Source organism: Vespa crabro, chromosome 15 (assembly GCF_910589235.1).
Source record: "Vespa crabro chromosome 15, iyVesCrab1.2, whole genome shotgun sequence".
Classification (NCBI taxonomy): domain Eukaryota; kingdom Metazoa; phylum Arthropoda; class Insecta; order Hymenoptera; family Vespidae; genus Vespa; species Vespa crabro.
Window position 1 is genome coordinate 2,021,437 of NC_060969.1, and position 11,960 is coordinate 2,033,396.

Here is an 11,960-nt window from a genome sequence, read left to right on the forward strand (position 1 = left end):
TTTAATATAAAAGTGTAATCAAAATAATTAAATAAGAAATAAGTTTCGATTGTCGCAGTAAAAGTAAAAATAAAAAAGAAGTATTTTTTTAAAAGAGATTCCAGGAAATAGAAAAAAGATAGCAATGTTATTGGCCATCTATAGATAGACAGATACTTGTTATTGGTTGTTGCAATAGTGCCAATCTTCACTTTGTTCAGGCTTCGTTATACATTCTATGGTAAGTTTTTACGTAGATAAAAAAAAATCGTATTAATTACAAGAAATAATTATGCGGATGAGATATTAAATTCTTCGTTGGATTATTCTACACGAAGAGAAAAGTATTTTTCTTTTTTTTTTTTTTTTTTTTCTTTGTTTCTTGTTTTTTTAGTAAATATAATATATAAACGAATCATGTATTTCGTCTTACAATTATTCAAAAGTGTCATATTCGTTTTGATAAATTTAACAATTGTTTTATATACGTTACAACGCGTGAGTATTATATTTATTTGTAATATCTTTTTAATAAATTTATTCATATTTAAATAATAAATAAAATGATTTTAGTTTTTCTGGGCAATGAAACAGCATTATAAAATCGTGACAGACATCGCAGATTTTAATTCAATGGTAAATTTCATAAATATATATATATATATATATATATATATATATATATATATATATATATATATATATATATATATATATAAATATTTCGTGTGAGAATTTTTATAAAAAATTTTATGAATTTTTACGTTTAATTTAGGTAAACGAATCTCGCGCCAGTTTGGATTATATGAAATGCAAAATAATGGAGGCAATGGATGAGGTATGATCGTCACGTTTTTTTCTTTTTTTTTCTTTCCTTTTAAATATTATTATATACGATACGTATCATGTGCAATTTTACGATGTACATACGACGTATCAATAATTCACAGATCATATTTCATAACAAAAGAAATCTCATAGATCAAGGAAGACGTTAGCAAGGAACTCTGCATTACCGATCGTTTGACAAAACTTAGCTCAAGAATGGCTGCATTATCTCAACGATTCAACATCGTTGAAGAGGGTGTGATAGAGGTTGATATTCTTTTTTGAATCAATTCAAATCAGCATTATTAATTAAAAAATGCGATTGTAGTACAGTTATACAGAATGGATCAATTAAATTCATTGAAAGTTTCATATGCGTAGATGTTAGTAATCATAAAAATAGTTTAAACAAATTTGAAAAAATAGTATTTATAATACGATATTTTTCTTAAAAAAAATTTAATTGATTTTGGACCACTTTTCTAATCACTTCCATATTCATTAATCACTACCATATTATGTTATTATGATTATCATATATGATCATAGTGTTCCATAACTATTTTTATATTGAGATCAAATTTCATTCAAACGAACACATCATCGCATTTGTTTTAATTTGTAATAAGTAAATATTTATTATATTTTTATTATTAAATACAGTTTGTACGTATGGATCATAACATGGAAAGCGTTAGAGTGGAAACACCGGCTAACATAAACGAGGAAATGGATAATATACTTAAGAGTTTAATCGAAAAGAAACAACAGCGAGAGAAACATTGAAATAGCTAGATCGTTAGATATTATCTTTTTATTTGTATTACATTTTCACAATATTCTCAAAGCACACACACATATAGAACAAATTAATTAAAATATCGTACGATATTTAACATTTGAAGTTTCGAAGTTTCAATGAAGTCATTGTAAAAGGACTCTAATTTATGTAATGATATCCACGAAATATAATTTTATACTTATGCTTTTTAAACGGGATATATTTTAGTCTCGCAATAAAATATTTTTCTAATCAGTCAAGTATATTCATCCTCGATTCTTCGAGGAGAATCTTGTCGTAACGTAATTAAATGAAATATTCATTATTTACATTTAGTTATAGATACTTTCACATCGATTCTTATTATTAAATTTCGTTAATGATATTTGACACATCTTTATTTTTTTTTTTTTATATTTGATGTTTACGTTAAGTTAATATCTATCGATATGAATCATTATAATATCATGTGAGATATATTTCCAATAAAATGGAGAACGTTAAAAGAGTATTCCGATGATATTTCTAGTTTGATGATTTAAGGTTGTTGTTGTTGTTGTTGTTGCTGCTTGACCAAGTAATTACTCAATCTTTTAACGAATCCACTCCAACCGACACGATCGATCTCATCAAAATTTCTTTTGTAAAAGTTGTCGAATCCATTTGCATCAATTTCATCGAAGTTTCTCTTACCTAAACGATCGAGCACCAATGGATAGTTCTCTTCATAATCACCAATTCGTGGATTCAATGTTGAAGGTCTTCTGCAAATATATAACAGTTTGAGGACAATATGATTGCAAGTATTATTATTAGTAGTTTATTTACCTCAAAGGAAAATATCGTTGTTTCTCATAGATCAGACCAGGATAAAAATCGAAATTACGACGAGTTGATCGTAACAAATGGCCACCACCAATATTGTCTACATTAAGTCCATCTGGTATACCTTTGAAATAAGACAAAAATATATTACTCATTTTATTCAAAATCTTTACAAATGAAATCTAGGTTTGAATAAGATAGAATATTTTTATTAGGAATGATCGTAGGATAGATATATGATCATCAGGATAAAATTGAAGTAATTTCTTGATCGTGTGATCTGCAATTTTTAATGATATTTAATAATAATTATTATATAGAAATCTTGGTGCATTAATATTATCCAATATTTGTGTTGGTTCGTCATATCGAATAGCAGCGCAGAATTTAAGAATAATTTTTAATTTTTCAATTCTAATCGATCTTCTTTATTTTTATTTTTAGATTGTTATCAAGTAGATATCACTCGTAGAAACGATCAACATCACGGACGAGATTTCCACCGCCGATTTGATCCAAATTTCTCACGAGATTTCCACCGCCAATATGATCCAAATTTCTCACGAGATTTCCACCGCCGATATGATCCAAATTTCTCACTAGATTTCCACCGCCAATATGATCCAAATTTCTCACTAGATTTCCACCGCCGATCTGATCCAAATTTCTCACTAGATTTCCACCGCCGATCTGATCCAAATTTCTCACTAGATTTCCACCGCCGATCTGATCCAAATTTCTCACGAGATTTCCACCGCCAATATGATCCAAATTTCTCACTAGATTTCCACCGCCAATATGATCCAAATTTCTCACTAGATTTCCACCGCCGATTTGATCCAAATTTCTCACGAGATTTCCACCGCCAATATGATCCAAATTTCGCACTAGATTTCCACCGCCAATATGATCCAAATTTCTCACTAGATTTCCACCGCCAATATGATCTAAATTTCTCACTAGATTTCCACCGCCGATATGATCCAAATTTCTCACTAGATTTCCACCGCCGATCTGATCCAAATTTCTCACGAGATTTCCACCGCCGATTTGATCTAAATTTCTTAGGAAACTGGTGCCAAATATATTTGAACTTCTAACGAGATTTCCACCACCGATCTGATCGAGATTACGCATTGTACGATCATCAGCCTCGTTTCTCGATTTGAACAAACTCTTTAGATTACTCAATCTAATCGAATTTGGATCGTTTATTGTATCTTTTACTATTTCTTGTTTTCTCGAAGGTTCGTATAGGCTTCTAACGAGATTACCACCACCAATTTGGTCCAAATTTCGTTTGACAACATTTTGTTCATTTGTTCCGATGATTTTTTTGGCATTTGATATACCCGGTTCTGAAATAAAAAAAGAAATAATTACACAATATAAGCGTGACTAAAATCTTCCTTACAAAATAATAATATAAATGCTTTCTATCTAAGATTTTAATTCACATTGTAAATCATGAAGGATATAAATAATATAAGAATATTTTAATAACATGAAGAGCTCCATCAGGAGTAATGTTTTTTCTTTTCTTTTTTTTTTTTTTTATGACTTACCTTCCCGAAGGATTTAGAGATGTTGGATGTTTCGTCGCGTAAGCAGAGAAATAAAATTTAAGTAATTATTTATCCATACATTTCTATCTCTCAAAAGTTTTTAATTAAAATAACGAGAGCTTGCGCATTATCTACGTAGTTTTTTTTACGACTCCGTTAGCACACTAAATGTCTTATTTTATGATTTTATTTTTATAATAAGATCAATTGTTTATGGAAGCATTAATTCTCTGTCGTTCTTTCTCTTTTTTTCGATCGATTGAAAGGAAATTTCTTTCTGCGATCCATCGCAGAAGTAAAAGAAAAAAGGAAAACAAAAAAAAAGAAAGAAAAAGAACAATACAAGAGGAAGAAAAAAGTCTCTCGTGAATTTTTTGTTGAAAAAATTATCATGATGTTATAAAATACACATGTGTATATACCCTGAGAGAATTAACCCCTAACAACAATATCGATCGTACAACGTTATTCCTTTGGGAACATATATATATATAATTTGCCATAAAAGTAAATAATATATACATGTAAGTGAACGCAATACTTGGGACGAAAAATTAGTAAAGGTTTTAAAGTATCTAGATACCCGACAAGAACGAAACTCATTAACGTACACGCAACGTGTATACTACAGTGACTTTCTTTTTTTTTTCTTTTTTTTCTTTTTTTTTCTTTTTTAGAGAATCGCCTTATCTGAATGCGATCGTTTTTTTGAACAAAGGGGAAAATAAATTAAAAGGCATACTCACTATGATCGTCTAAGTATTTGATCAAAAAGTCCGTCACAATTGGCTGGTAATTTTCTCGTTGTGCTTGATTAGCATCGTTCTGTATCTGATAAGTCAATGAACAATATTAATTTAATAGAAAGAAGATCTATGTATTTGTTTAAAACAATTCGTTTACACAATATATGTTCTATAACATAATATAAAAAGAAAAATTTATAGAGTATACAGTTTGTATTAGAATGAAAAGGATTCATTAATTTCTTAGTTGAGAAAGCATTATACATTATAAAGAAAAATTGCAAGATAATTTATTTAAAAATAATTCAAAATTCATTTCTATACAGTATAAAACTAGCGTTAGAATGAGCAGGATAATTTGTTTATTTTTTTTTTTATTCGAGAAAATGCGTGTTAAAGAGAAAAAAGAAAAAATTACGAGATAGATTATTTTTAAAGATAATTCAAAATTCATGTCTATGCAAGGGAAGAGAATTTTTTAAAAGAAACAAGATGTTTACTATGCATAGACAAAGTTCGTGACGCGTGTTTCGAATAAGCACATATTTCAATAATTTTACATTAATTTTAATTCCTACGATAAATTTTATGTATTTATATTCAATAATGTATTTAAAAAAAAAAAAAAAAAAAAGAAATGAATATATTTTAAACAAGATAAATTTAAATAAAAGAATGAATAATTCTTATTCTTACCTGTAGGGCCGAAATTTCAATAGAAGCGACGAGAAATATGCTCGCAATAATGGATGAAATCACGTGTGTCTTCATGATCTATGATCTGTCGATCCTTGTTTCGTTGATTTAATTGAAATGAAAAAATTCAGAGTGACGTGCCGCGAAAACTATGCGAAGTGTCTCGATACTCATGCTCCCTTGAAATATATAGAAGTAGGAGTGAGGGCGAGGGAAATTCGTTGAAGGGAGTAGAAAGGGGTAAGTAAACGCGTCTGCGCGATAAAGAGCGCGAAGTATCACCCTTCCGAAGTATCATATTTTTATCGCCAAAAGCTTTTTAACGAAATAATGTATATCAAGTGGCAATTCATTTTTTTTTTTCTTTTTTTATAAATTTAGATTCCGTCATTTTTTATTATTATTATTATGGTTGCTATAAATTTGTAGATGTGAAATTGAATATTTTTTCAATAAAATTTTTTTTATTATTAAAATAATATATTTATATATATATATATATATATATATATATATATATATGCATGTATGTATAAATATATGTATGTATATACACAATATATGAAATAAAATGCATATAGAATATAGGGATTGTAACATTTTAGCAGGATTTTTCTTATACATTTTTCTATACATATTTTATACATTTATTTATACATATATATATCTATATCTATATGTATATATATATATATATATATATATATATATATATATATATATACTTATAGATATATATATATATATATATATATATATATGTATTAAAAAAAATAACTATTATATATTATTCGCAGATAAATCTTCTCTGGAGAATTTTTTAAGATACGGCATTATTCTAAATATTACTAAAGAAGAGCTGTGTTTTATGGTGGAGATTAAGTTGTCATCTTTTTTCTTCTTTTCAAAAGAACGTATCATTCTTAAAGAACGATACGTCAGTATTGTAGTTAATTACAGAAGATTAATTTGAAAGTAAGACAGCATATAATCCTCGTATTCTTCTATCGCACATCTTTTTGAAAACCATAATAATTAAAGTTTCTTTTCAATATTATAAATTGTTGGATACGATGGGTATGAAAATGATCTATTTCTTTTTTTATTTATTATTATTATTATTTTTTTTACCTTTTCAAGGTTCAAAACATATATCAGGAGTATGAAGTTAATCTCGCATGTCTTTTTGGCAAATTAAACCCTCTTTTGAGAGGTTGAAAGTCGTTTATATAAAAAAAAAAAACAAAGGAAGGAGAACAAATAAGCGTATGTAAAAAGTGACTGAATAAAACTGCTGATCGATCGATCCTCATAGTATCTGGTGCAGAAAATAATTCAAAGCGGCCGTGAAAGGTGCGTAACGATGTATTTGTATGTTGTTGTGTGTGTATGTGTGTGTGCGTGCGTATATGTATGCGTGCAGGAGAGAACGAAGCTCGTCAACCATGAATACGACGAATACGTTTCTTTAATGACGAGTGATAAATGTCTCGTAAACATGTGCGATCGATCGTGATATTTGATCTTGTATTCTTTTTTCTTTTTTGTTCATTTCGTTAAAAAGAGAATTAAGTTGATCCTAATCATTTTAGGATATTGCTTTGAATTATAGAAATGACTGAACGATATTTAGTCATTTCTTTTATATAGAATATTTCACCTAATGTATCCATATATTATATTTTTATAATAAATTCATAAGGATCATACGATCTAAAACAATTGGAAATTGAAAGGAAAAATAAAATGAAATCTAATAATCTGAAAGAGAGAAAGAGAGACAGAGAATGCAGAGTGGTGAATAAAAAGGGGTAAGAAAGAATAGAGAGAGGTCAAAGGTGAAAGGATGTTGAAGCGTGAGATTTGAAAATATCGTCAAAATTGATATGATTCTTTAGATAGACTTAGGGATAAAAATTGTATGCAGGAGATTAAATTGAAAACGTTTCCGTGTATTTATTCAAAATCAATTTCGTGAAAATGCAATTAATTTAGAAACATAGTAAACACAAAAGGGAAATGATTTTATTTAATATTGAAAAAGATTCTTGTTAACTTCCAAGAGTTCGGAGCTATATCATTTGACTTTTTTTCTTTCCGTTCAGATTTTTGATCTTGGCTATATGGAAAGACGAAAGAAAAAAAAAACGAAAATGAGTTTTATTTTAATTATTAATAATATAGAAGGAAAAAAGGAAAAATGAGCTTCGAAGAAATGTTACCTCGAGAAATACAAAAGATTGGGATTCTGAAATAAACCTTAGATGTGGGTATCGAGTGGCATTAATGGTTCTTTTGATAAGTTGAAAGACATCTGAGTTGTACGAGGGTGTCTTTATCGAAAAAATATTGTATATAAGGGAGATATTCCAGACCTAAGATCATCAGTTTCCGATAGAAAGCATAAGGAGAATTATTACATTATGAAGATCAACATTTTCATCTTATATGTAAGTATTTATGGAATACATTTTTTATGAAATGAAATTATATATATATATATATATATATATATATATATATATATAAATTATAATAAATTATAATTATAATTGTAAAGTATTTAATTAAATTCACGTGACACATTTTTACCAGCATGATTATAAAATCATAATTAATTAATTCATTAACTTCTTCTTCTATATAAAATTTTTTTTCTCATATATATATATATTTTTTTTTAAATCTCTAGATGATCCTACGAGGTCTTTTGGCTCAAGAAAAAAATCTTAATTTTTCTTTTGATCGATCAAAAAGAGATTTATCAAAATCAAGAGCTCTCATTGATTACGACGATTTTCCAGAAAATCCAAATTCATTGTACTATAAACAAATGTATCTCTCTGGTGGATTGAACGAAGTAAAACGAAGAGTAAGCCGATGTATCTTTTTATATTTGAATTTTGATTTATGCTTTGATGGTTTTAACGCGTACGAAAGTTCGTACTATGAATTATGTTGACAGCGTGCTATGTTAAACATAAATATTTTAATGAAGATCTATTTATAAGAGAAATCACAGTTTTTAATTTACATTTTTTAAATATAATTCATACGTAAAGCGTTTTTTTTTAAAAGTATATTTAAAGAATACAGAGGTATATTTTAAGATTTATTAAGACATTTCTTTTTTATCTTTATTATATTTTATATCTTTATTATATTTCTTTTATTCTTTATTATATACGATAGTAATATTCATAGTATAAATACCATGTTTCTTTCGTTAGAACATATTATACTCTCAAAGCTTCTGCCCTTGTGAAAGCCAATACGAGATAAAGGATTTAGGTGAAGGACATTATCCTAGACATTTAACAGTATCTCATTGCAAACCTAAAACATGTCAGGATAAATTTAATTCATGTAAATTATTAAAATATATGGTGAGTTTAATGCAATAACAATATATTGTTTATCTCGTTTTATTTATCATAAGTCTCTAAAAACAAATATAATCTTTTTTATATTCTTACAGATATAAGAATTATTCGTATAAAATTTTAATTGTATTTATTCAACGATTCATAAAATAATTCCTTTTCTTATTAATTATTTATTTTTCAGGTACACATTTTAAGTCAACGAGATGCAAACAATTTGACGGAAGATGAGAATAGTTACATGGACGAAAATGCACCACTTCCTGAATCGCTTCGTCATAAATGGCAATTGAAACCGATGTACATTGCGGTTGCTTGCGTGCCCGAAACAGAAGGAAGAAGGAATTAAGAGAAAAAAGAAAAGAAAAAAAAAAAAGAAATTTAACAATCTATGTGAAGTGAAAAAGAAAAAGAAAAAAATAAAATAAAAGTAATAGATGTAATAATAATAGCATATTATTATGATGTAACAACGCATTTATATGTGTGCGTACGTGTGTACGTGTTGTGTGTGTCTGTGCATATACATACATATAGAGTGTTCTATTTTAATTTAACATTGTTAATGACATTAAGAAATAATTATATAAATCTATGAATTTAAATTATCATTGTTATATACAAAATATATTATAACATGATATTGAAAGTTTTCGTTTAAATATATTTTTTTCGTTGAAATTCTTATTAATCTTCGGAAATAATTAAGATTAGAATAGGACACCCCATATATATATATATATATATATATATATATATATATATGCACATATATTCGGACCCTTCGGAATTTCTTTGAAAAGTGCATACTAGGAGTCGTAGAAAAATCTACAAGGTATATCCATAAATCCCGCTGTGAGTTGCACCATGTCGTAGAACGAACGAAATCATGTACACGGAAAGCCACTACGCATTTTTCTCATCCAAAGTAACTTTCCTATTTTACCCTAGAGATTCATCGTGAGACACAACCTAAGAGATTTGCGTGACTTATTTGAATTAATTACCATCTTAAAAGAATCCTACAAAGTTGAAATTTTTATGTTCTCGATCAAATTCTATTTCGATATTTTTATTATGAAATATTAATTATTAACAGAATCATAAATATATTCGTTGGATTCATTTATTTTTTATATATATATATATATATTTTTTTTTTTATCATTCAAGCAATAACAAAGATTCTATTTAATCGACAAGAAACTTCATCAAAGTTCGCATATGTCTGTTTGATTTTATATATGAAACTCGATTCGTTTTGTATTATTTTTTCTTTTGAGAATTAATCTAACTCGTTAAAGCAATGTACATACAATAGATATACATACATGCGTGCGTAATCTCTCTCACTCGTATTTGGAAAAGAAAAGCTTTTGTTTTCATACGTCTACAGAGAAAAAAGAGCGAAGCAAAAATATATATACATATATATATATATATATTCTTTTTTTTACATTTATTCTTATACTGACATTCGTATTTGCATTGGTTAGATGAATTTCAAACGGATTGCTTTTAGATTTTGCGTTATACTCAAATAGGGTCAGTTTATACTATTTCATATAAACTCTTTCAATTATGTTTATTTAGACGCATATATTATTATATAATAAAAAAATATTATGTATTACATATTACGTAATATAGAACGCACAATGAATAAATTATTGAAAAAGTCAAAAGGACTTTTTAAAGGACTTTGAAATAATTTATTTTTTAGAAAATTGAATAGTTTCGCGATCAGTTTTAGTATCGATAGTTTCCTAGACGACAGATTGTAACTTCAATCATTCTCTCTCTCTCTCTCTCTCTCTCTCTCTCTCTCTCTCTCTCTCTCTCTCCTCTTATATACGACCATTAGCGTCTCTGAGAGTTCACGGTAATTTTATCAATTAACGACATATATGTATAGTGTCTACTACATATTTCTCTTTGGTTTGCTTCTCTGCATTGACGTTATCGTTATAATGAATTTGTAAAGTTAAATGATATTTTTGCCTCGTTTCATCGTTAAAAAGATCGTTTCTCTTTTAACGAAACTCTTACAATATATAAAATTAATTCAAATGAAAATAGTTTTGATAATATCGTTTAATAATAACGTATATATAATTTTAACGAGATGGATATGCAAGAAGAATTGTTTTATAAAGATCTATGTATTTCACTTTACCAATGACGTTTTAACAAACGAGTTAAATCGTCCAACAATTATTCGGCCTTGACCATTCGACCGATGAACATTAGAACGATCATTTAAGCTCAAAAAGCTTGCGTTCTTGCTCGTTGCATTCGTGTATGCTCTTTTACGCATAAATACGCCCTCATACACGCATACACACAAACACATTTATATTATGTATATGTGTTTATATTTAACTTATATAATGTATACAGACACTATAGTTCTGGACTCTTTATGAATTAATTAATTCACTCCGATTCCTCTTTTGTAAATATGCCTTCTATTCACGAACAATTAATTTGTTTTATTCAGAATCTTTTAATTAAAATATAGATTTATTTTCAATGTTATATCATATTTATATTGAATAAAATTCTTAAAACTTAGGAACTATATGAGTATACATACGTATAGAAATACATATCTACATATCTATATAACGATATCGGTCTTGAGAAAAATGAGAATCTTTTATGGCTCTCCAAAGAGACATTCAAACAACAATATTTACAACTAGACAGTCTCGTCGAATTTGTCTCATAGGAGCTATTGCGTTCTATAGACTTTTTCGTGATAGAAGAAAAGGTTAACGCACCATGAATGGATCTTGATCCTCTTAAGGGAAACGAGTATTTTTTTGATTCCCTCTCTCTCTCTCTCTCTTTCTCTCTCACTCTCTCTCTCTCTCTCTCTCTCTTTGTCCTTCTCGAATTATGTTAAAACAAAGTATCTTTGAAAGAAATTATGCAACTAATGAATAAGTAAAAAAATGAATCCTGAACGATGTCCTATAATCAATTTAATCTTACGATTGATGTATTAATGACGTAATAGTTGTGTAACTTTATCGTAGAAAAAAGAATTGTTAATAATAAAAAAAAAAAAAAAAAAAGAAAAAAAGAGAGAGACAGAGGAAAAAGGAGGAAAAAAAAATAAGAAAAAAGAGATACATTCTCTGGTGGCTTATGC

The 11,960-nt window shown here is 27.6% G+C and overlaps 3 protein-coding genes across 3 annotated transcripts; 2 read left to right on the forward strand and 1 right to left on the reverse strand.

Annotated features, from left to right (window-relative positions):
* Nucleotides 1–119: 119 nt before the first annotated feature.
* LOC124429473 lies at nt 120–2,154 on the forward strand. The gene is made up of 5 exons (XM_046974801.1): nt 120–220; nt 553–615; nt 755–817; nt 961–1,074; nt 1,471–2,154. The coding sequence occupies exons 1-5, from the start codon at nt 218–220 to the stop codon at nt 1,591–1,593; spliced, it is 366 nt and encodes a 121-aa protein (XP_046830757.1). The 5' UTR covers nt 120–217; the 3' UTR covers nt 1,594–2,154.
* On the reverse strand, nt 1,604–5,613 carry LOC124429564. Its single transcript, XM_046974994.1, has 5 exons — nt 5,421–5,613; nt 4,725–4,809; nt 2,878–3,771; nt 2,417–2,537; nt 1,604–2,352 (listed from the first exon to the last, which is right to left on the reverse strand). The coding sequence occupies exons 1-5, from the start codon at nt 5,493–5,495 to the stop codon at nt 2,127–2,129; spliced, it is 1,401 nt and encodes a 466-aa protein (XP_046830950.1). The 5' UTR covers nt 5,496–5,613; the 3' UTR covers nt 1,604–2,126.
* A 1,017-nt stretch (nt 5,614–6,630) lies between these two features.
* Nucleotides 6,631–9,410, forward strand: LOC124429472 (prothoracicotropic hormone-like). The gene is made up of 5 exons (XM_046974800.1): nt 6,631–6,773; nt 7,526–7,870; nt 8,113–8,292; nt 8,651–8,806; nt 8,988–9,410. The coding sequence occupies exons 2-5, from the start codon at nt 7,844–7,846 to the stop codon at nt 9,150–9,152; spliced, it is 528 nt and encodes a 175-aa protein (XP_046830756.1). The 5' UTR covers nt 6,631–6,773; nt 7,526–7,843; the 3' UTR covers nt 9,153–9,410.
* Nucleotides 9,411–11,960: the final 2,550 nt, after the last annotated feature.

What these genes read in the sequence shown, in the direction of transcription:
- LOC124429473 (XM_046974801.1), top strand. An exon ending in TAATGGAGGCAATGGATGAG is followed by an intron (nt 818 to 960) that starts GTATGATCGTCA and finishes GAAATCTCATAG; the next exon opens with ATCAAGGAAGACGTTAGCAA. An exon ending in TTGAAGAGGGTGTGATAGAG is followed by an intron (nt 1,075 to 1,470) that starts GTTGATATTCTT and finishes TATTAAATACAG; the next exon opens with TTTGTACGTATGGATCATAA.
- LOC124429564 (XM_046974994.1), bottom strand. Translation starts at nt 5,495, where the DNA reads ATGAAGACACACGTGATTTCATCCATTATTGCGAGCATATTTCTCGTC. An exon ending in TTGAAATTTCGGCCCTACAG is followed by an intron (nt 4,810 to 5,420) that starts GTAAGAATAAGA and finishes TTGACTTATCAG; the next exon opens with ATACAGAACGATGCTAATCA. An exon ending in CAAATACTTAGACGATCATA is followed by an intron (nt 3,772 to 4,724) that starts GTGAGTATGCCT and finishes TTTTTATTTCAG; the next exon opens with AACCGGGTATATCAAATGCC.
- LOC124429472 (XM_046974800.1), top strand. Translation starts at nt 7,844, where the DNA reads ATGAAGATCAACATTTTCATCTTATAT. An exon ending in TCAACATTTTCATCTTATAT is followed by an intron (nt 7,871 to 8,112) that starts GTAAGTATTTAT and finishes TTAAATCTCTAG; the next exon opens with ATGATCCTACGAGGTCTTTT. An exon ending in GTAAATTATTAAAATATATG is followed by an intron (nt 8,807 to 8,987) that starts GTGAGTTTAATG and finishes TTTATTTTTCAG; the next exon opens with GTACACATTTTAAGTCAACG.